General features: G+C 37.5%; 1 protein-coding gene across 3 annotated transcripts in view; it reads left to right on the top strand.

The window, feature by feature from the left end:
* CLMP (CXADR like cell adhesion molecule) overlaps positions 1-22,671 on the top strand; it is a 116,429-nt gene that overhangs the window by 86,713 nt on the left and 7,045 nt on the right. For all 3 annotated transcript variants that reach the window (XM_074302708.1, XM_074302709.1, XM_074302707.1), the window contains 2 exons: positions 3,128-3,285; positions 17,628-17,829. In XM_074302708.1, the coding sequence (XP_074158809.1) occupies positions 3,128-3,285; positions 17,628-17,829 (360 nt within the window). The remainder of the gene's footprint in view (positions 1-3,127; positions 3,286-17,627; positions 17,830-22,671) is intronic.

Genomic DNA, 22,671 nt, shown 5'->3' with positions numbered 1-22,671 from the left:
TTTTTGCAATTTTATTATTGTTTGAAGAAACAAAGGAACAGAACTCAGTTCGGCAGATCACGCGCTGACATTCATTTTATTATATTAATTGGCGGTTATAAATACTGTGTATTGAATACCCAGAATTATGTATATCCTAATAGTGGATACTTGAAAAAGATACAGTAAAGGGAGGAAATTTGACCCCTTACTTTAGTTAACTTTACATTTTGAATGGGTGAGTATAATCAAATATTGAGCAATTTTAAGCAACCATGTTAAAAGGCATGGGCAATTCAACTTTTCACTCTGTGAATCCCATCCTTGTCTGGAAGCTAAAAGATCCAGGAAACTGGAGAGGAGGAAAATCCATGCTGTTTCAAACATGAGTTACACAAGAAAAAGGGCAAAAGTTACAAATACAAAAGGAGCTAAGGAATTGTGTACATAAATATAAAGAAAATGAAGATTTTAAACTTTTAAAAATTTTGCCATGTTCAAACTTTGACACACAAACAGCTATCTATGTTCATATCTTGAAAAAAATCATCATCTGACAGTAGGGAGAAGTAAGACTAATGGTTGAGGTTTATGTTTCTTGTGCAAAAGGAGAAATAAAGCAAGATGTTTCCCAGAAAACCATTTATCTAATGGCTATGGGGTATAGGGTCATACGGAACAACCCCTTCATTTTAAATGGGAAAACTTAGGACCAATAAGGGTAAATGAATTGCCCATGGACCCACAGAGAATCAGATACAGGAGAAGCTGTTTTTTGTAGTTTTCCAGTTTTCCAGGAATAGTCAAACAATATGTAATAAAATTGGATTGGTTCAAATACCTACTTGGTAGCTTGAGGTTCTTAAATTTCTCTGGCTTGTTCTTACCTTGAAAACATCTTTCTATCCTAGTCCCAAGGGATTTTGTTTTGTTTTTAGTTTTAATTTTTTTTTTCCCCAGGAGAGAAAATTCAAGAACCAGAAGTTATAGTGAATGACCTAATGGAGCTTCACTCCAGTAGAGTTGATAGCCACAACAGATGCATATATTTGCATTTCATTTTCAGGCATAGTAAAGGTTTAGTACTGTGTTCAAACCCTGAAAAAATTAATGCATAAAACAAAATGAATAAAAGTGATTGATTCCCAGTCAATTCAGTAAAGCTTATATTAAATACCAGGATGAGGATGAAAAGAAAGTTTAAATAAAAGGAGAAAAAAGGAAAAGAAAAGGAAAGGGAAGAAAAGAAACAGTCACTGTCCTCAAGGAATTTATATTCTAATGGAATATGTATGTGTTTATATATAAACATATGTACATATTAAATTGTTTTTACATATAATTTTATTCATAATTATATAAACTCTATATACACACTTTGCGTTTGTTTATAAGGAGTTTATATTGTACTGAAATGTATATCTCTCTCTATGTGTGTGTATATATATATATATATACATATATATATATTTATATTTACACATATATGTAGAATACCAAGCTTCTTGTAGAAAAGTAAATGAGAAAGCATATACAAAATAAGTTCCACATGGAAAGGGTGTGAAGAACAGGGAATAACAAGAAAGGTTTAGGGTAAAGGTAAAAAGGTACTGAGCTGGGTTTTCCGGAGGCTAGAGATAAAAAGGGTATGCATTCAAAAAATAAAAGATCATATCCGCAAAGACGTGGAGATGAGAGACATGAAATGAAATATGGAGTGTCATGTATAGGAATCAAACAGGTTCATTAACTTAGAACCGACACTTATAAAAGGGAAAAATATGAGACTGCAAAGTACAGTAGTATTTTTACTCTATTATACTGTCTTTTTATAGAAACTTTCTATATCTCAGTTTCATCTGTATAATAAAATGACTGCATGATTTTTGATTTCAAAGTTTCTTCTAGCTTTAATGTCTATGACTAGGGCAGCTTAGGTGGCAAGTGGATAGAGCACCACTACCACTATGAGAATAAGATGTTAGGACTATTTGCCCCAGGACTTCCTGGTGTGCTGTCCCAGTTGGGATGATTTAACAGCCTGTATGGGTCTGCAAGCCCTCAAAGAATAAAGCCAACAGAAAGAGTATATTGAAGCTGCTCTGGGTGTACTCAGGAGACAGCCCATGGAGCATGCGTGGGGATGAGGCAGTGCCTTGCATGGACCTAGGTCCCCTGGAAAGGATTTGCATGGCCCTGCATTCCAGGATGGGTTTAGAGCAAAGACCACTGCCCCTTGAGCTAGGGGGAGCTGCTCTTTCTGTGGGGGACAGGAGCAGGAGAATCGGCTTCCTTTCTCCCCTAAGGCAGTCTCTTTGTTAGAACATGGCCACCACCAGTTTTTCCTTGAATTAGTAAGGGACTAGAGGAGGAGATTTTTTTCCCCTAGCAGCAGCTATGACTACTGCATGAGGCAGCCAGAGTGTGTGCTTGCCTAGGAGAGCCTGACACTAGCACCTGAGGAACTCTGGGAAGTCTGTTCATCTGCTAAATGACCCTCCAACATTTCATGTTGCCATGGTAATAAAAATGGTGAGAATGATTGGGGGTGGAGGGTTTATACACAGAAAGAAGCAAATTGTCAGGCAGAGACAAGGGTTGAAAACAGCTTCTGGAATCAAATTGATCTACTTTGGTAAATGATAATGAAGTTTTACATATGTATAGTATATTTTTTTCTTCCAGGTGGTTTCACATCTATTATTGCCTTTGATTGTTATGATAGTGACATAAGAAAAAAAGTGAAGGAGGGATGGAAGGAGAGAGGAAGGAACAAAGGAAAGAAGGGATGGAGGGAAGAAGGAAGGAAGGAAAGAAAGAAAAATGGAAGAATCTTATTTCCATTTTAGAGATGAATAAACAGACTCAAAGAAGCTAAATAACTTGTTAAATAGTTAGCATTTATTAGAATTTGTACCCAGAAATCCTAAGTTCATTTCTAAGATCCATTAAACAACCAGAGAGTCCCAGAATTAAAAGGGATTTTCTGAGAGATCTCTGAATGTTTCCATCTCCCAAAGTGATACACAAATCCATTCTTATCAAGTAGTCATCTGATCCTTCTACTTGAAAAACCTGGAATCCTGCTCTCCCATCTTTGTTGTGTTACTCTCCATTTTGCATCAGTGACAAAATTTCTCTCTTTCAGTTTCCTGTTATTTTGGAACATGGGGGACTCATATGGAAATCAAAAAAGTAGCTGAGGAGAAGGTCACTTTGCCTTGTCATCATCAGCTGGGACTCCCAGAAAGAGACACCTTGGATATTGAGTGGCTGCTAACAGAACCTGATGGGAATCAAAAAGTGGTAAGCTTGCATATGCTGAAAGCTGACATTACCAACAGGAGCTACCATCAGCCTGAATCCCCTCCCTTTCCCTTCTTAGGCTCTGTCATGGTGCCAGACTTTGGTGGCACCTAGGGATACTTAGCATAGGACAGGGTAATTAATTCTGCCATTGTTCTCGATCCTTAGGAACTTAATAAGATGGGCAAATGATGCAGAGGGGCCCAGAGAATATTAGATGTGAAACTACTACATAAGTAGACCAAAGGAGCAGAGCATCTGGGAGGATGATGAACCAGCTAGTTTGGGGACTTTTGTATTGGAGCAGCTAGGGTGTACAGTGGATAGGGTGCTGAACTTGGAGCCAGAAAGACCTGAGATTGAATCCAGTTTTAGACACTGAACATGTGAACCTGGGCAAGCCTTTTACATTCTCGAAGTTCTATATGTAAAATGGGGATAATATCACTGCCTCACAGGTTATTGTGGGAACCAATCAGAAAAGCTACATTTTGCAAACTTTAAAATGCCATATAAATATTATCTATTGCTATTGGTGGTGTTGAGGACTATGGGATCCATTAATTTTATCCGTTTAGAGATGTAAAAAAATGTACTTTGCAGAATGTCAGAGCTTAAGAGACCTCAGGGGCCATCTAGACCAAGATTCCCCCCATGACAATCTCCAACATGTGGTTGTCCAACTTTCTCTTGAATACTACTACTGGAATAGCAACCTGCTACCTCCTGAGACAGCTCATTCTACTTCTTGAATAGAAGTTCTTTCCTTGAAGGTAATCTGCCATTACTACAATTTCCATTCATTGTACTGATATGTCTTCTGGTGTCAAACAGAAAAAACCCTTCAAATAATCTAAGATCACTACCATGTCTCCGGACCCCCACGCCTTCTTTCTCAAACCTAAAGATCCCCAATTACTCATTGAGTTATAATAAGTAGTTGAAACTGACTTGATGCCCTCTGTCTGTGATTCTAAGTTAATCCTTTTATCACCATAGTCCTGCTTTCCACAATATATCATTTTCCAGAACTTCTTTCCCCAAACATCATGGTGAGACTAACCAGGAAGCATTTTTTAAAATTGCATTTTATTTTTTCAATCAGCAAAAATCCATTTTTTCATCAACTCCATCCCCTTCTCCCCACATTGAGAAGTAAAGAAAACAAATTTTATAATTTTTGTGTGTATGTATACATATACAATTTCACTGCAAAAGTTAAAGTCATTTGGATTGTAGAGACAAATGACTCGAGTATGGGAAGCAACTTTTTTTCCCCCTGAGGCAGTGGGGTTAAGTAACTTGCCCAGGATCACACAGCTAAATTCTGAAACCAGATTTGAACTTAGGTCTTCCTTACTTCTTCAGGACTGGCAACTAGCTGCCCCCAGGAAGCAACTTTTGATCTAAAATAGATCTGGCAAATGTGGAAGTTTGATTCCCAGGCCAATCTCCACTTCTCTATTCATTCTTTTCAAATAGTTTTCCATCATTATCACCTGGAAGAACATTACAGTCTATCTAGATTAGCACAGATTTCGAATGTTCTACTGTTCTACTTCCATCTATGTTCCATCTGTTCTTATGCAAACCCTAACAGATACAAATTGTCCCACGACGTCACTAAATCACTAAAAAAAAAAAAAAAAAAAAAAAGGGAGGGAAGCTAAAAATGTTTAAAATGGTAAAATGGCACTGTGGATAGAATACTGGGCTTGAAGTCAAGGAAGATTCCTCTTCCTGATTCCAAATATGATCTCAGATAGTTACTTGGGCAAATCACTTAACCCTTTTTTGCCTCAGCTCCTCATTTGTAAAGCCACTTCAGTATTTTTATCAAGAAAATCCCAAATGGAGTCAGCAAGAGTGGGATACAACAGAACAACAAAAATGCTCTATGGCAATTAGGTGGTTCAATGGCTAGAGCACTGGACCTGGAATCATCAAGATGAGTTAAAATGTGACCTAAAACACTTCCTGGGTGTGAGCAAGCCATTTAACCTTTTTCTTAATCCATTGAAGAAGGAGATGGTAAACCAAATACCAAGAAAAAAGTTAGACTGAACAACAAAAGTATCTCTATAGAAAACTCCATCAGGGACCTCACAGGAGGGAGTCAACAGCTGCTTTTTTTTTTTTTTTTTTCATTACATAATTGTAATTAATAATTATTTTTCATCATTTACCAAATTTCCTTTACAATGGCTTGGGGTTTTGTTCATTGTTCTTCCAAATAAGGTTGGTTAGTATTATTTCCTCATTTCTTAGAATTAGAGTTTTTTCTAACAAAAAGTTTCAGTATCTTCCTATTGCCTACAAAATAAAATATAGGCTCTTCATCTGGCATTCAAGACTCCACATTTCACTCTAGCCTACCTTACCAGACTTATCTTACACATATTCTACGTCCCAATCAAACTGCCCTCTTTTTTGTCCACTATTCTAAAATTACCTTTCCTCCCTCTATCACTTTACTCCTGTTAACCACCAAGGCTAGTATAGATTCCCACCATTCCTAGTTCCACCTCTAATAGTAAATGAAAGATACTCTGTAAAATCAAGTCAGGAGAAGAAATTATTTATTAAGTTCTAAATTATTAAATTAGGCACAGTGCTAAATACTAGGAATACAAATACAAGCAAAAGGCATTGCCTTCATTCTGATTATTCTAGATATTTCTGGAAGGGAAATAAATAAGGAGCTTGCATTCTAATGGGGAGGGCAGTTTATAGAAGGAAGCTGAAAATCAGGGAAAGTAGAGCAGGGAAAGTACCTGAGAAAATATGGTAGGATAAGTCCAGAGTAAGGAGTGGAGCCTGGAGAAAAGTAACGAGCTATCTAAAGTAAAGGTAAACTCAAGATTCTCCAAAACCAAACTCAGAGACTACCTACCTCCTCCAAGAAGTTAGCTACCTCATCCCTATCTTTATTGAAATTGTGCTGAATCAGTCTGAATCAGCCCATAGTTTCCACTCTGACTAATCTTCCCCTGTACCTTTGATCCCATCCCAAGTTTTTTATATTTCCTGTTAGTCAGCAGCAGCCACAATAGATTTTGTCCCAGCCTCTTTATCTTAAATCTCCTAGCCTTAGGAGGCTGCTTTGGGGGAGAGGCTGAGACACAGTGGCCTGTCCCTTTTTGGAAATCTATCCTTGGCTGGACTGCCTTGTGCCAGGCCTGGAGTCAGGAAGATCCCTGCAGACTCAGATCCTTCACCCCTGTTGCCTGTGGAAATTCCTTTTCTGTAAAATGAGCTGGAGAAGGAAATGGCAAACCAAGAAAACGCCAAGAGAGTCGCAGTCAAATGGGACAGAAAATAATAACAACGATCAAGTTTATCTTGCTCTTATTAGGACACGTTGTCCGAAAAAGCAGTGGGCAGTTTGAAACGTAGCCCAGTCATATACAATGCATATGCCTAGTGTGCCATCATAAATTTCTATTTTGTCTCTTTCCTGAGCTCTCCTGATCCATTAGGGCAAAGTCCTAACCAAGATTTTTTTTCCAACATCTCCCATTCCTTTACTCCACTCCTCATTATAGGTGAAAGTGAGTTATCCCTCAATTATTAATCTCGGGCACTTTTTCTTTTTTGTGCTTATCTCAGTTTTTTTTTTTTTTTTTTTTTTTTGTATTTTAGTTATATTTTCTTTATTCAGTTGTAAATTTCTAAAGAGTAAAGTTTTTTGTTTTTTTAAATCTTCCATGCCTAGCACAATAGCTTTACACACAGAATATGGTTAATAAATATCTGATGAATTAAGATATATCACTGGAGCAAAAATCACAAAATTTCATAATTAAAAGAAACCTGAGGGAACATCTTTTCCAACCTATTGTCAAGCCTATATAAAAATCAGATCAACGAGGTAATCAATAAATAAAGTAAGAGGGCAGCTAGGTAGTGTGCAATAGATAGAGCACAGGTCCTGGAGTCAGAAGGACCTGAATTCAAATTCACCTCAGACACTTACTTGACTTTCTGGCTATATGACTTAAACCCCATTACTTCACCACAAGGGGAAAAAAAAAAAAAAAAAAAAAGACATTTTCTGGGTCAAAGAATTGTAATTTTTATTAAATAATAGCTTTTTATTTTCAAAATATATGCAATGATCGTTTTCAACATTCACCCTTGCAAACTCTAGTGTTCCAAATTTTTCTCTCTCCTTTCCCCTATCCTTTCCCCGAGATAGCAAGTAATCCAATATATGTTAAATACAAAAGAATTGAAATTCTGAATAAAGTACTGTCTTACCCAAGGAAGTTCATTAAGGGGAATTACAAACAAGCTATATAAACACACACAAAGGGGGCAGCTAGAGAGATGGAACAAGAGTTCACAAGCTATTTATTGAAAAAAATTACAGGATTGGTTTAGACTGCTTTTAGCCAAAAAAGGCTGACTGCAGACCATACTCCCAAGCAGGAGTCACCTGTAGGCTTTATCAGAGTAGCCAAACTGCAGAAATATTCTTGGGAATATCCTTATTAGGGAACAGGTGCAATTAGAGACTGCTGGTCACAGCAGAGATTCCCAGGGGGTTACCTCAGGGGTAAGGGGATTATTAGAAATTGCTAATCAGAACAAGGTAGGGATCCAGGAGCTTCCTAAGGATTCATATTATAGAAGGAAAAAGGATCAGACAAGGAAAACTAAGTGATATAAGTACAGTACAAGTGTTGGGGATGTGCAAGCTTTTGATGAGACAAGGCGCGGGTGAAGTAAAAGAATTTACTAAATTATAAGTAAAATTAGAAGTTTAAATTTATTATAAATCATCAAGAGATCTCAAATGGAGCAGAACTCTTAGATGGAATTAGAGTTCTGTCCGTTCTGCTCATCCACCCATTCTTCCCACCCTCGTATATATGATTTGAGACAATACAGAGCTATTGGGTTTGAATAGGCTTCAGTAAGGTTATAGAAAATTTGATTAGTGATAGTTCAAATTGTATAGAGCTTAAGTGGAGGTACTTAAGGTGAATTCAGTTCTATTGATAGTTAAGTAGGGGTACTTAACAGAGGTGGGGTTGGGTTGGCTTCTAGGTCACGATAATGTGGGAAATGACGCTTTTTGGCGTTTCCAGCCTCAGTTTCCCTTGTCAGATTCCCATCACAAGGAAACCAAAAGAGAAATGTTTCAGAAAATAAAAAGTCTCTCAATAAAATCAATCAGAAAGCATTTTTAGCACTTACTGAGTGCCAGGCACTATGCTATATCCTAAGGATAGAAAGAAAAAGTTAAGAAATAGTCCCTGCCTTTATGAAGCTTACATTTTAATGGGGAAGTCAACTTGTAGATAACTTGGTACATATAATATAAATACAGTGTAAATAGAAGGTAATCTATGTGCAGAGAGCCCTGCACAGGCAGGCCAAGGAGGAGATGAAGAAAGGGAGTGGGAAAAATCATGTTCCAGGAAGTAGGATATTTGAACCAAGACTGAGGTTAGCCAGAGAAAGGAAAAAGCAGAGATGGGCATTCCCAATATAGACAGCTGGAAGTGTGAGGGCACAGGAAACCAATTTAATGAAGAACTTTAAATGCCAAATGGAGGACTTGATAGTCTATTCTGGAGTTTCTATTTTAAGCTGTAATTTATTGAGTATATATAAAACAAAATAAATAAATGGAGTCACTGAGAGTCAAACATGCCAGAAGACTCAAAAATAAAAAAATTTTAAAAAGGCAACAAAAATCTGTATTGGGATGTGTGGGAGACAGAGAGACATGGTTGAGACTTATACTTTAGAAAAATCACTGGTACCTGAGTGGTGGAGGATTGGAGTAAGAAGACCCTTGATCCCAAGAGACCATTTGAGACTAGGGAGATGGCCTTGTGAGTAGAGACATGGGAACTTAAATGAGAAATGTTATAACCAACAAGATTTGGCAACAGTCCGGGGTAGGAATGAGGATAAGAGTCAGGGATTAGGGAGACACTGAGGTGGATGCTAGTAATCCAAATGACTTTTGTTTTGGAGAGGTTAAGTTTCGGGTGCCTGTTCTAGTTATCCAAAAGATGTCTTTGGCTCAGAAAAGTGGCTGAACCTGTAGAAGTTATGGAATTACTTTGTGAGCTTGTATCTCAGGGGAAAACTGCTAGTGAGGTGGTAGACAGAGAACACTGGGCTTGGAATTTCAGACTCAATATCATTTCAATTATTATGTGACCCTGGGCAAATCCCTGAACCCTGTTTACCTCAGTTTCCTCACCTGAAAAATAGTCTGGAGAAGGAAATGGCAGACCAGTTCAGTATCTTTGCCAAGAAAACCTAAAATTGAGTCATGAAGAGTTGGACGCAACTGAACAATATAAGGAAACGAGAAGAATCTCCAGGATTTGGAGCCCTTTGGCCAGCTATGGTTAACGGGGAATGGAACAAATGATACTGTGGAGAGGTCTGACTGGTCAAGAGAAGACCAGGAAAGAGCAGCATCATGACAGTCTAGAGAACATTAACTATCCAGCAGAAGAATGTGGAGAAGTGATAATGTTGAATGCTTTAGAGAGAGCAAGAAGGATAAAAATGAGAAAAGGCCATCTGACATTCCTCCACCATCTCTGTACCTTTGTATAGAACTCTGGCTGCTTGAAGTATCTTCCCTCCTCACTTCTACCCCTTAGACTTTCTTCCTAGCTTCCTCCAAAACTTAGCCCAAAGATCACTTCCTTAAGACCCAGGCTGATCTTACTTCCCATTCCCCCAACAACAAATAACCCCCCAAAAATTTACCTCATATTTGTATAGATCCACGTTATTATTATTGAGGACAGGACAGTTTTATCTCTGAATCTCCATCACTTAGTATAGCACCTGGCACTTTGTGGGGAGGGGGAGCAGAGCCTGTGACTTCTTTAGATATAGAATTCTTATACCAGATTTAGGAAATTCCTTCTACTCATGCTTATCAACAGTGGTCATAAGCAGAGAGTTCCTTGTGGGCACTAAAAGGTGTAGGGGTTGGTCTAGCTCTCCAGAGCTGATTATTCACTAACTCCACCTACTGCACCACCCTGCCTCTCAGTTTGGCTGAGGGTTTAGCAAACAGAAAGTACTTGATATCTTGTTCACTGAATGAATGAGGCAGACAATTCTATAAAGACTTTTGTCTGTGAAGGGGAAAAAAGAAAAAGAATGATGATCTCTTGATTAGGTATAGGGATTTCAATTTAATTATATAATCATTTACCATGAGCAGTGAGTTCACTGTGCTAGGCACTGAGAATACAGACAAAATAAAGTCTTTTGGAATAATGAGACTAGAAAATAGCCCTTGTTTGTTAAAGAGAAGTATTCTGTGAGACAAAGAACGAGTGGAGATTGATGAGATCCTGGGTTTCTAGGTGGGGTCAGCACAGAAAGCTTGAATTATTACTTCCTAAAACAGCAGGGAAGGGCACTGATGGGGATTAGTTTAACTTTATAATCCCGCCCTCTGTGAAGGTTATGAGTAGCCCCACTTTTCTGTGACGAGTCAGAAATTCAAGTTATGTCAGACCCCCGAGGTTAAATTTCTCTTATAAATCTGTCCACGGCCCACACTATCCATCTATGAGAACCCCTTTGGTCCAGTCCCACACACCCTTCTGCCTCATGGTGTCTTTCTCCTTGTTAGAGCTTCTCCTTAAACTGTACAGATTTAGTCTGCCAGTCAATGATATACTCCCACCTCATGGAGCATTTCCTTTCTTCTGGTTCATTGTGAATTCCACGAGGGAACTTGTCTTTTCCATTGGTAATTGTTAAAACCCATTTCCTTGCTAACTCTATTTCATATTTACCATTACCACTGTAGCTCTTCATTTTGTCTGTAATGTGTTCTAGATAAATCTATCTTTTGCAAAAGAGAATGGCCATTGTGAATTCTTCACATGACCGAACCCCAACATTTGGTGCCTACATTCATTTTATCATTTAGTGTTAAACCCCAGGAATTTCTACCCTAAACACATCAGAGATGGAAGAAAGGAGGTGTGATTAATGAAAAGCACAAAGCACATCATTTGATACAAAATTTTTGTATTTTACTATAATTTGCTGTCGTTTTTCCTAGCTGTTCCAGTATACTTTAAATACAAATGATTGCAAACCTATAATTTTAGTTTGAAGCACAAATCTTTCATCCTCCTATCTCTATTTGTCTTATGGATTAAAAAAAAAAATACACTGCATCAATTGACACAGCTTGGTCCTTCAAGGTATTCTTAAATCCTGGCCCTTCCAGTGTTTAATGGAGCCTGAAAGCGGCTGGAAGGGTGGAAGTGAAAGGATTAGTCTTTACAGGGAGGAAGGACTTTTCTTCCTCAGTCTTAGGAAGGTGGTAAGTGAAGAAGAAAGAGCTTTTAAGGCTGATGAGAAAATTAGAAGCAGAAAACAGTTTAATAGCTCTTTCAGATTTGCAAAGCACTTTCTTCCTTAGTGAGAGAAAAAAGGGGTTAGGAAAGGTTGGAGCTCCCACTCAAACTACCTCCATTTTTAATGCTTTTGGCCCTAGGCTAAAATTCACTCTTGTGAAGCCAGAGGATGGGGGGGAGGAAGAGGGGAAAGGGAATATAGGAATGCTTCTTTCTCTGAGGAAATAGAGGGGAGGAAAAAGATGGTTACCAGGACTTTTGAACGGCAGGAGCAGGATGTTAAAGAAGCTCACTTGGGAAGACAGATTTTTGTTTTTAGAAACAAGATCATCTGTTACAATAAAGAGAAAGCTTGGAGTCTTTGGGAGTACATTAAAAGTTTAGAACAAAAGATCTGAGACTAACAAATAGATTAAAGGATTACTGAGCCATTGAAGAGAAGTTAAAGATCAGAATTAAAGATCTAATTGGCCAGTTCTCTTATTTTCTCCAGCCCACTAAAAGAAGATTAAAGTGATCTGGGACTGTGGACTGGCCCCAGCCCAAGCTACAAAAAGTGAAAGTAATTAAGTATTCTAGGGTGTTACTGGGAGTATCAGTGAAATGACTAATCTTCAAATTGGACTGGGTAAGAAGGCAGAGGCTAAAAAGTGAGAAACCAGCAAACAAAACTAGATTATCCTCCACAGAATTTCATTGTACTTGGTCTTATCATGCCTGTGACATTGAAATACTCTAGTTTTACTCCACAGTAGTAGTTACCCTCTTCCTTATCAATATAGTTTTCTTTGCATCCTCAACTGCCTCTAACTCCAACTTCCAGGACTGAACTCAGGCACCTAAATATTTGGGTCTTCAGTGTGTGAGGGGGAGTAGTAGAAAATAAGATTAAAGTAAAATTATAGGAAGCCCCAAAATGTCAAGGAGTTGTTACTTTCTCCTATAGGAAACTTATTGTTCAGCTGTTTTTCAGCCATGTCCAACTCTTTCTATTCATGATGCCATTGGGGGTTTTCTTGGCAAAGATACTGGAATGGTTGGCTATTTCCTTCTCCAACAAACTTTACAGAAGAGGAAATGGAGGTATGCAGGGTTAAATGACTTGCCTGGGATTGATTATGCAATTAGTAAGTGTCAGAGGCCAAATTTGAACTCAGAAAAATGAGTCGTCCGGACTCCAGATCTAGCTCCCGTTAGGAAATGGGGAACTGTTTAGAGTTTTTGAGCAACTATTGTATCCCTCAAAAGAAGGATGGCAGTGCCGTGGTGACTTCCTCATGAAGTCTTTTAAAGATGGGTTTCAAAGAGTGGATCAAAGAAGTGAGAGTGGAGCCCCAGAACTATAAGGAAGCCTCCAAAGGATTAGTAAAATAGCCAAGGTCTGAAGAGAGCAGTGTGGAAGAAGAGTGGAGATATATTATAGGCATAGAATCCAACCTATTGCATATGGGAAGGAATCAAAAATCACTTCAGAGCCTTGAGTTTGGATGGCTGCTTTCCTTCAAGTCCCAGTTGACTTTTTATTTTCTACAAGAAGCCTTTCCTAATCCTTCCCTTCACTTCTGAGATTATCTTCAAGACTGTTTGCATATTGTTGATCTTACTAGACTATGAGATAATTGGCACAAGGTAAGAACTCAATAAATTCTTGTTAATTAACACAATAGGTGCTTAATAAGTGCCTGTGAACTGAATGCTGTCATCATCAACTGAAATAGAGAAGTGAGAACAAGCGAAGGTGAAAAATTTCTGTAGAAATCAAGCTGGAGGTGAAAGTGAGACATTAAGGTGAGTCTTGCAGGGAGCTGGCAATTTAGGCTGGAGTACTGGAATTAGGAGTCATCAGTTTAGAGATGATAAATAAAGTCATTGTGAAGAAATGCCTTTATCTAAGGGAGAGAATATAAGGAGATAAAATTCTGGGATTAGAGAACTAGAGATTTAGAGTTGGAAAGGATCTCAGTGGATCCTGTAGTAGTCCAACACATTCCTCATTTTAATAATGAGAAAACTAAGGCCTTCAATAAGTTAAAAAAAACCTTTGTGAAGATCATACAGGTCATGAATAGAATTCAAGTCCCTACCTCCAAATGTAGTGTTCTCCTAATCTGTGTTTTTGCCTCCATAATCCTTTGCCCAGTCTTAAAAAAAAAAAAAAAAAAAAAAAAAAAAAAAAAAAAAAAAAAAGCTTATTTGTTCTTTCCTGAAGTTTCCAGAGGAGTTTTTAATGCCTCTTTTGATGGCTATTTTAATCTTTTTACTCTTCCATGACTTTCTATATCAGAACAATTTAGGTTAGGTTAAATTTAGGTTGCTTTCTTTAGGTTAAATTAAATTCTTACTGCCGTATAATTTGGCTTTGCTAATTCCAGTGCCCTGACTAAATGTTTCCTTTCTTCTTTAAATAACTCAGTGAAATAGTAAAATTTTAATTATCTCTATTTTATAGATAAAGAAACTGAAGTTCAGAAAATTGAAATTTTCAAAAGTCACAGAACTAAGCATCCAGTTTCACAAGTATATACCTTATAGTTTCTTGTTTTTGTTGTTGTTGTTTGAGACTATCAAGGTTAGTGACTTGCCCAGGATCAGACAGATAGTGTCTGAGATCATATTTGAACTCAGGTCCTCCTGATTCCAGAACTGGTATCCTATCCACTAAGCCATGTAGCTGTGCCACATAACTTATAGTCTTAAGAGACTTGACTGGGTAACAGATATTAAATGACTTGCTTCTGGTCATGCAAGGAGCATGTGACAGAAGCAGGGTTTTCCAGACCTTTTCTGACAATTTACTTATTGTAACTAATAAGATAATTCCTAATTAATGAGATTAAAATTTAGGTACAACAAATAGAGCTATTAAATGTCAAAAGAGAAATAACTGAGGTTTCTCCAATACTTTTCCCTCTAATAGTGACTTTCTACTACACTATACTCACTCCCTTACAAGAGAAAAGCAGCCCTCAGGGGAAGGAAGGGATGAGAAGGAACAGCAGCAGTTATTCAGAAAGGAGGGAGCCAGGAGATATTATTGCCCCAAGTGCCCAGTGTGACTGCACAGGACTCTCCTCCCTATGCACCATGTACAATGGCCTCAGTCCCTGGATGGGCCTGTCCACATTCCAGCTCTGTCTCCTAACTCCCCCTGGCAGAGCCCTTGTTCTCTTCAGAGCTCAGGGCAAAGATCATCTCCTCCAGAAATCCTATCCTAATCCCTACAAATTGCTAGTGTCTCCCTTCAGCCCTGGAAAACACTTTGTATTTTTCATTAAATTATCTGTTTATGCTGTTTCTCTCCAATAGAATCTAAGCAACTAGAGAATAAAAGGGTCTGTATCTAGTACCAGTGCCTGGTACTTAGTAAGTGATTAATAAGTGCTTGTTGAGTGTTAAAAAGACTATAGCTAACAACAATGATAACAACTTATTTTTAATATTCTTTAAGATTCATACAGACTGTGCCTTCCTCAGAACTACTCTGAGATTAACAGATAAATTGTTTTTTTAAGCACATATTATTCATTGTATTTTTCTTATTTTGTTGTGATTGTTGTTTTCTTTTTCTTTTTTTTAATTTTATAATTATAAAATTTTTTGACAGTATATATGTATGAGTAATTTTTTATATAACATTATCCCTTGTATTCATTTTTCCAAATTTTCCACTCCCTCCCTCCACTCCCTCCCCTAGATGACAGGCAATCCCATACATTTTACATGTGTTACAGTATAACCTAGATACAATATATGTGTGTAAATCCAATTTTCTTGTTGCACTTTAAGTATTAGATTCCGAAGGTATAAGTAACCTGGGTAGATAGACAGTAATGCTAACAATTTACATTCACTTCCCAGTGTTCCTTCTCTGGGTGTAGTTGTTTCTGTCCATCATTGATCAGCTGGAAGTAAGTTGGATCTTCTTTATGTTGAAGATTTCCACTTCCATCAGAATACATCTTCATACAGTATTGTTGTTGAAGTGTACAGTGATCTTCTGGTTCTGCTCATTTCACTCAGCATCAGTTCACATAAGTCTCTCCAAGCCTCTCTGTATTCGTCTTGCTGGTCATTTCTTATAGAGCAATAATATTCCATAACCTTCATATACCATAATTTACCCAACCGTTCTCCAATTGATGAACATCCTTTCATTTTCCAGTTTCTAGCCACTACGAAAAGGGCTGTCACAAACATTTTGGAAGAAATTGTTAACAGAAGAAATACCCTGTCTATGAGTGCACAGCTAGTTGAGGTACAATTTAAATCCCACCTAAGTCTGATACATTGCAACCAAAAGGTCAAGGATAAGAGTGTGAAAGACCATAGTGTATGCTATTTCAGAGATTACTGGTCACTTTGGGGAGAGAAATTTCAGTCAAGTAGTGGTGTTGAACACATGAAAGGGATAAAGAAATGGGAACAATGAAAACAAACTACAATTTCTAGAAGTTTAGCCATGAAGGAAAGATAAAAACTTCCAGAGGATGACAAGGTTGAGAGTTTGAGATTTTTAAAAATTAGTTAGTATAAGGTAAGAGGACTAAACATAATAGAATATATTGCTTACTTATATATAAATATATTTTGGAGATACTTATAAAAACCTTGAAAATTTCCATTTTCTTGAATTATCCATACAAAATTCCCACTTATTGGCAGAGACGACTAAAAGTTTACTATACTTCATCTCTTGCTTTCTGGGCTACTAAAAGTGATAACAGATGGGAAACTGTTTGGAGATTGGATGAGTTATTGACTTTGATACCTGACCTGGGCCTGAGTTTTTTTCATTAACATTACTTATTCCACTGAAGCATATCTCCTTCTATGCATTCTTCTTTCTCCCATATCCATCCAACTTAATGGAAGATTTCTTTTGGTGTTTGTTGTTGTTATCTTGGGGGTACCAGTATAGAAGTCTATCTGCTGGTTCTTATTCCTGCTATGTGACCTCACTTTGTCTTCCAGTTAAATGGGCGGACACAGTGCAACGGGAGATTTGAGTCCCCCAGGAAGTAATCTCTGTGGATATTAGGACTGCCTTGTAGGTGGGATCTTGGCCATATTGAGATAGCTTCATAATGGGTGATGGTTCTCTCACTGGTTGGCTGTGTGTGAGACCTCACAGGCCCTTTATAAGCCCACTGCAGGCAGCAGTCCTCTCTTTGACCTGGCGCTCTTCACCCTGGCTCCCTAGCCTGGGTGGCCAAGCAGAGATGGGTAGCCAAAAGAGGTAAGGAGTTTGGTAGTGAACACATGGGTCTTCTGACCAGGTGTTCACTTGGGAACCAACAAGTCGGGGCATTATGTGAGTAGGTACAATAAAGGCTTTTAAGATTACATGTGGCTGTTCTTGAGTGCGCTACCGGTTATTAAACTATAGATTCAAGAGATTGTGGCCAGAGACCTTTGAAGGCCTCAGAGGAGGCGAGCCGGTAGAGTTGACACTGCAAAAGTCAGTGGTCAAAGGTACTCTGTTGGGCCTAGGGCAGACTAGTAATTGTAACTGCCAGGAGGGCATATTATAGTTATACATGTCAAAATTTACATATAAGCTAGATTTAATTTCTCCCTTCTGTTCTGCCATTTGAACAACTGACTTCTTTGGCAGAATGAGAGATGAGCCATCAGGCAACTGTCTCATTCTGTTTGGGAGAGATACTGAGTAATCAGTCTAACAGGGTCTTGGCAGAGATGGAGACTAAAAAAAGTCACTGGTATACAAAGAAACTTGCATTCTGGTGGCTGGGCCATGTCTGGCCACGGAGGTCCTGACTTGGGAGACAAAGGTGTGGTGGAAGTGAAAGAGAAACTGTGTGAGGAAAATAGGTGGGTGCAGAGAATACTGGTACTAGATTCTTCCAACCCCAGGTAGAGGAGGACCTGTACAGAGGCCAGTGCCCTGGATCCCCTTCATGGTGTGAGGAGGTTGAAGACCACACACTACTTAACCATGCCTTCTCCATTCTACAGGTGATCACCTACTCCAGCCGTCAGGTCTATAACAATTTGACAGAGGAGCAGAAAGGGCGTGTGGCCTTTGCTTCCAACTTCCTGGCAGGAGATGCCTCCCTGCAGATTGAGCCCCTAAAGCCTAGTGATGAGGGCCAGTACACCTGCAAAGTGAAGAATTCAGGACGCTACCAATGGAACCGAGTCAACTTGAAAGTCCTGGGTAAGCCATGGATCCTAGGGCACTCCCCTATTTCCCATAATTTTGTAGACCTACAATCTATGCATGCACTCTACTGACCTAGCATTTCTTGGACACTTCCATTTTGTAGCAATATCGAGAAATTTACTTTCTTTCAAGCTGGGATCTACTTCAGAGGTCATCTAAGTCTATCTCTAGATAGCTAAGTAGAACCACATTAAATCTCCCTCTGAAGACATGTGCTTATTTTGTTTTTTGACTCTATTAGTGGAAGAAAATTAATTCATCCTCTTTGGCAACATTTAAGAATCTTCTAGACAATAAATGTAAACAACAACAACAACAAAAAAAAAAACAACCTAGGTCTTTTTCAAATAAAATGTCTATTCAGGTCTCCTTCCTTGACTTTATGTTTGGGAAGATCATTTTAAACCCAAGTATAAAATTTTATTTTTGTCCTAATTAAATTTCATCTTGTCTCAATGTTTTGATTTTTTTTTTTTAATCTTAATTCTGTCATCCAGACTATTACTTATCCATTCCATTCTCTAAACTCTCTTCTCCAACTTTTGTGACATTTCTAAACTAGATAAGCCTGTTAGTTACATTTTTATCCCAGGTCAGGCATCAAAATTTTAAACAGGGGCAAGAACAGTTCCCTGGATCATCCTACTTGAGACCTCCTTCCAAAATGAACTAAAATCATTATTAATCATTCTTTGGGTCTTATCATTCTACCAATTAAAAAAAAATCGCAATATTATTTACTATTATCTAACTCAAAGCTCTCCATGTTGTCTACATACACAGCAAGGGAAATTCTATCAAATGCTTTGCCAGAATCTTCTTAAACTATATCTTTGTCATTTCTTGATCAATCAGTCCAGGTACCCTATCAAAAAATTGTGAGGTTAATCTGGCATATCTGTTCCTGATGACTGTTTGTAATCATTGTTTTCTTTTCTAGTTGTTTAGTAATACATTCTCAAATTTTTTCAAGAATTGAATTTAGTCTTACTGGCTGATAGGTTACAGACTCTATCCAATCTCTTCCCTTTTTCGAAACTAAGAATCTAGGACATATTTGTCCTTCTTCAGTTCTACAGCACCTCTCAGGTGGTCCACAGTTATTTGAAAAACAGTAATATTGACTTAGTAATCTTATCTGCTGTTCATTCAGTATCCTAGGATATAGTTCCTCTAGCCCTAGTACCTTGAACTTAATGAGGGAACTAGAGGTTCTCTTGTTTCCTTATTTTCTTCAAGTTTAAACTTCTAATCAGCTATTTTTATTCTGTCCTTTCCATCCCAAAGATCTTTTTCCTTGGCAGAGGAAACAAATAAATCAATTTGCCTTCTCTATGTCATCTCTTATCTTTATCTGGTCCCACAAAATATCTATTCTTTGATCTTCCACTTTTGCTTAGTTTAGTTTTCAAAAACCTTTTCCCTTTTTAATCTTAGCTATCTTTACTCACTCTGAGGTGACATTATTTTTACTGTGCCATTGTCTTTCGGTCATTTTTCAGTTGTGTCCCACCCACTCTTCATAATCCCAATTTAGGATTTTGAAACAGGAGTGGTTTGCTATTTCCTTCTCCAACTGAGGCCAAAATGGGCTAAGTGACTTGCCCAGGTCACACAGCTAGTAAGTATCTGAGACTATTTAAACTCAGATCTTCCTGACTCCAGACCCCATGCTCCATTCACTGAGCCACCTAGTTGCACTATTGGACAACTGGAATCTGATAACAAGCAAGGGAACATAGGGAGTCTGAGAAAGAGGCAGACTAAAGGGGAATTCACAGCTTTTTCAGAGGCGTAGGAGCAGGGCAAACATGTTGGATATTATTAAAATCAAAGACTGGTCACTTGGTTAGAGCTTCCTGGGTTTCTGTCTTTAAGGATCTGAAGTGCTAGAAAAATCTTAACAAATAGTCTTAACAAATTAGCTCAGGGCAAGCAAATCACTCATCAAAATCTCCTGGCTGTGTTGCATGTGACTATTCACCATCTGGTGCAGACTAAAACACCTCCCAGTTCTACCATCCTGGGTGATTTTCCCTAATTTTTAATAAATCCTCCATAGCGGGACATCCAAATATAACAAAGACCTTCCTATTATTCTTTTAATATTTCTAACATTTCTCTGGTGAGGTGCCCTTATTGGATCACTGGACAAGAATCCCAATTTAACTGTACCAACAGTTATATAAATATTTGTAAATGGTCTAAAAAATGTGGTTCTTAGAATCCCATCTGCTATTGTCACTATCATTATGGAAATGGATAGAGTCCTACGGGATGAAGGGCTTATTTTTACCTACAGTTAACAAATTATCCTCTTTCCCCCATTTCCTTCCCAAAAAACACACTATACAAATGTATCCTGATAGTTATGGGGCCCATTCCCTAAACCATCATTACCATATAACACACAGCTCCTTCCTTGATAAAGAATGAGAGCTGCATCTATAGGATTAAATTGTACTGGGAGAAAAAAATAAATCAAGTTCAATTGATGGTCTATTGATTTATATTACTCTATTCCCTTTGTTTATGAAAACAATAGTATCTAGCACATATTAAGTAAAGCAAATATCTCATTTTATCCTTACAACCCTGGGAGGTGGGTGCTATTATTATCCCCATTTTACAGATGAGGAAGTTTCAGAATTTTTAACCCAAATCTTCCTGATTTCAGGTCTAGTGTTCTGTTTACTGTACCACCTAACTGCCACATAAAGGAATCTGAAAGTTGCTTTCAAAGTTAAAATGATATTTTTTTCAAGTGATCTAATATACTTAGGAACTTATCTGAAGGCATCCCAGCAGATGAATGATACCTTCATTCCTAAATTTTTATTTTTCTTAAGGTTTTTCAATGTAAAATGTTAACCACAAATTTGCTTAAGAAAAATTTCCTGTGGATCAAAACATATTCTCACCTTTTTATTGTTGTTTGCTTTTTTTTTTCTTTTCTTTATTGTGGTTTTTTTCCCCCCCCTTTGGATCTGATTTTTTTAATGCAGCATGATGAATATGGAAATATGTTTAGAAGAATTGTATATATTTAAGTTGTATTGAGTTACTTGCTGTTTTGAGGGGGGGGGAGAAAAATTCGGAACACAAGGTTTTTCAAAGGTAAATGAAAACTATCTTTGCATATATTTGGAAAAATAAAATATTATTTTTAAAAAAGAGCAAAAAGAAAGATTCCAAATTGCAAATTTTAAAATATATTGCATTATTTTTTCCAGGGTAAAACTAGTTCCAAACTTAAGAGTTAACCCTATTCAATAGGATTAACAAGGAACTGAAGGGGATTAGAGGAGAGGAAGATAAACCAAGATGATTGGGGAATTGGGGAAAGACTCTCAAAAGAAGTCAGTAATTAAATAGCATACTTAGAAACTTTGCAATCTGATAACATAGTATTTATCTCCTTTCTATTCTGCATAAGAGCGTTTTTTTGTTTTGTTTTGTTTTGTTTTGTTTTCTATTTTTTTCCTTTCTTAATCAAGTTAGTAGAAGATAGGTACTTGGAAGAATAAGAATTATCTTTAATGCTTGAAATTCCTATAAAAGACTGAATAAGTCAACTTAACCCCTTCTTAAAATGTTAATCCAAAAAATTTTAAGATGTTCCCCATTCTCTTCTCCTTCCCCTTACAGAGAGGCTACAGATCCACGGGAGAAATGACTAGTCCAAGGTCACAGAACAAGATAATGCTTGAATAATGCAGCTCCCACTTAAGCATATTGAGTTTAATAAATTACTTTGCTCACCTAGTGGGGAGCAAAATAGCTAAAAGTCCAGCAGAGTCATTTATCTGATTAAAAATTTATCTTGGCTAAAGCTCTCCAGCTCTGCAGAAAGCTGTTTGGCAGTTTGGTGTTTTGTTTTTCGAGGGGATGACAGTGCTTACTAATTGAGGTCTGAATGGAGAAGGGAAATCCCTTTTAATTTCTGTGGAATAGCACACAGATTGTGTACCCTTCTCTGAGTTTTAAGAATTAAGAAAATATGAAGAATTAAAACTTCAAACATTCATGAAAAACTAATTTTTCTTTAATATCTGGACAAGAATCCCACATTATAAGTACCAATAATTAAAATAAATTTTTATAGATGGTCTTTAAAAATGTGATTCTTAGAGAGGCATTTTGACTGGAATAAAACTTTGAAAAGGAAAATCTTATTTAAAAGGTCAACATTGATGGCGGGAGCCAATGAATTGTATATTTTTAAAAGCATGGCTTAATAATTCTGATGGCAGCACTTTTCAAAGGTATGCTCTATACTACTATATGCAGAAAATGTAGAAACTGCTTAGTTAGAACTGGTTTTATCAGAATTCTCATCTTAGCCCTAAGGCATTTTAACAAATCATCTACCTTTTAACAAATAGAAATATTATTTAAGCAGTGGAGCAGGAAAGACTCTTCTTCCTGAGTTCAAATTTGACCTCAGATACCTACTAGCTGTGTGATCCTGGGCAAGTCACTTAACCTTGTTTGCCTCAGTTTCCTCATTTGTAAAAACTGCTGGAGATAGAAATGGCAAACCACTCCAGTATTTTTGTCAAGAAAACCCCAAATGGGATCATCAGAGTCAGACTCTCCTGAACAGTAAAAAGTAGCTAGCTGCCCTATTTTTTGGCAGAATGAGCCATTTAATTAGTTACTAGATATCTGGATGAATGAAGTCTTCAGTGACTTCCACATCAATGTCCTTGTGCCAGGATGGTGATCTGTTTTCCAATCTTCATCTATTTTCTCCATATGTATAAGTGGTATATTGTTTACTTACTTCAATGACAAATATGAATAATATTTACTGCTTCAATTATCTATGCCAAA

This window comes from Sminthopsis crassicaudata, chromosome 3 (assembly GCF_048593235.1).
Source record: "Sminthopsis crassicaudata isolate SCR6 chromosome 3, ASM4859323v1, whole genome shotgun sequence".
Taxonomy (NCBI): domain Eukaryota; kingdom Metazoa; phylum Chordata; class Mammalia; order Dasyuromorphia; family Dasyuridae; genus Sminthopsis; species Sminthopsis crassicaudata.
This window is presented reverse-complemented; position numbering and strand designations above follow the sequence as displayed.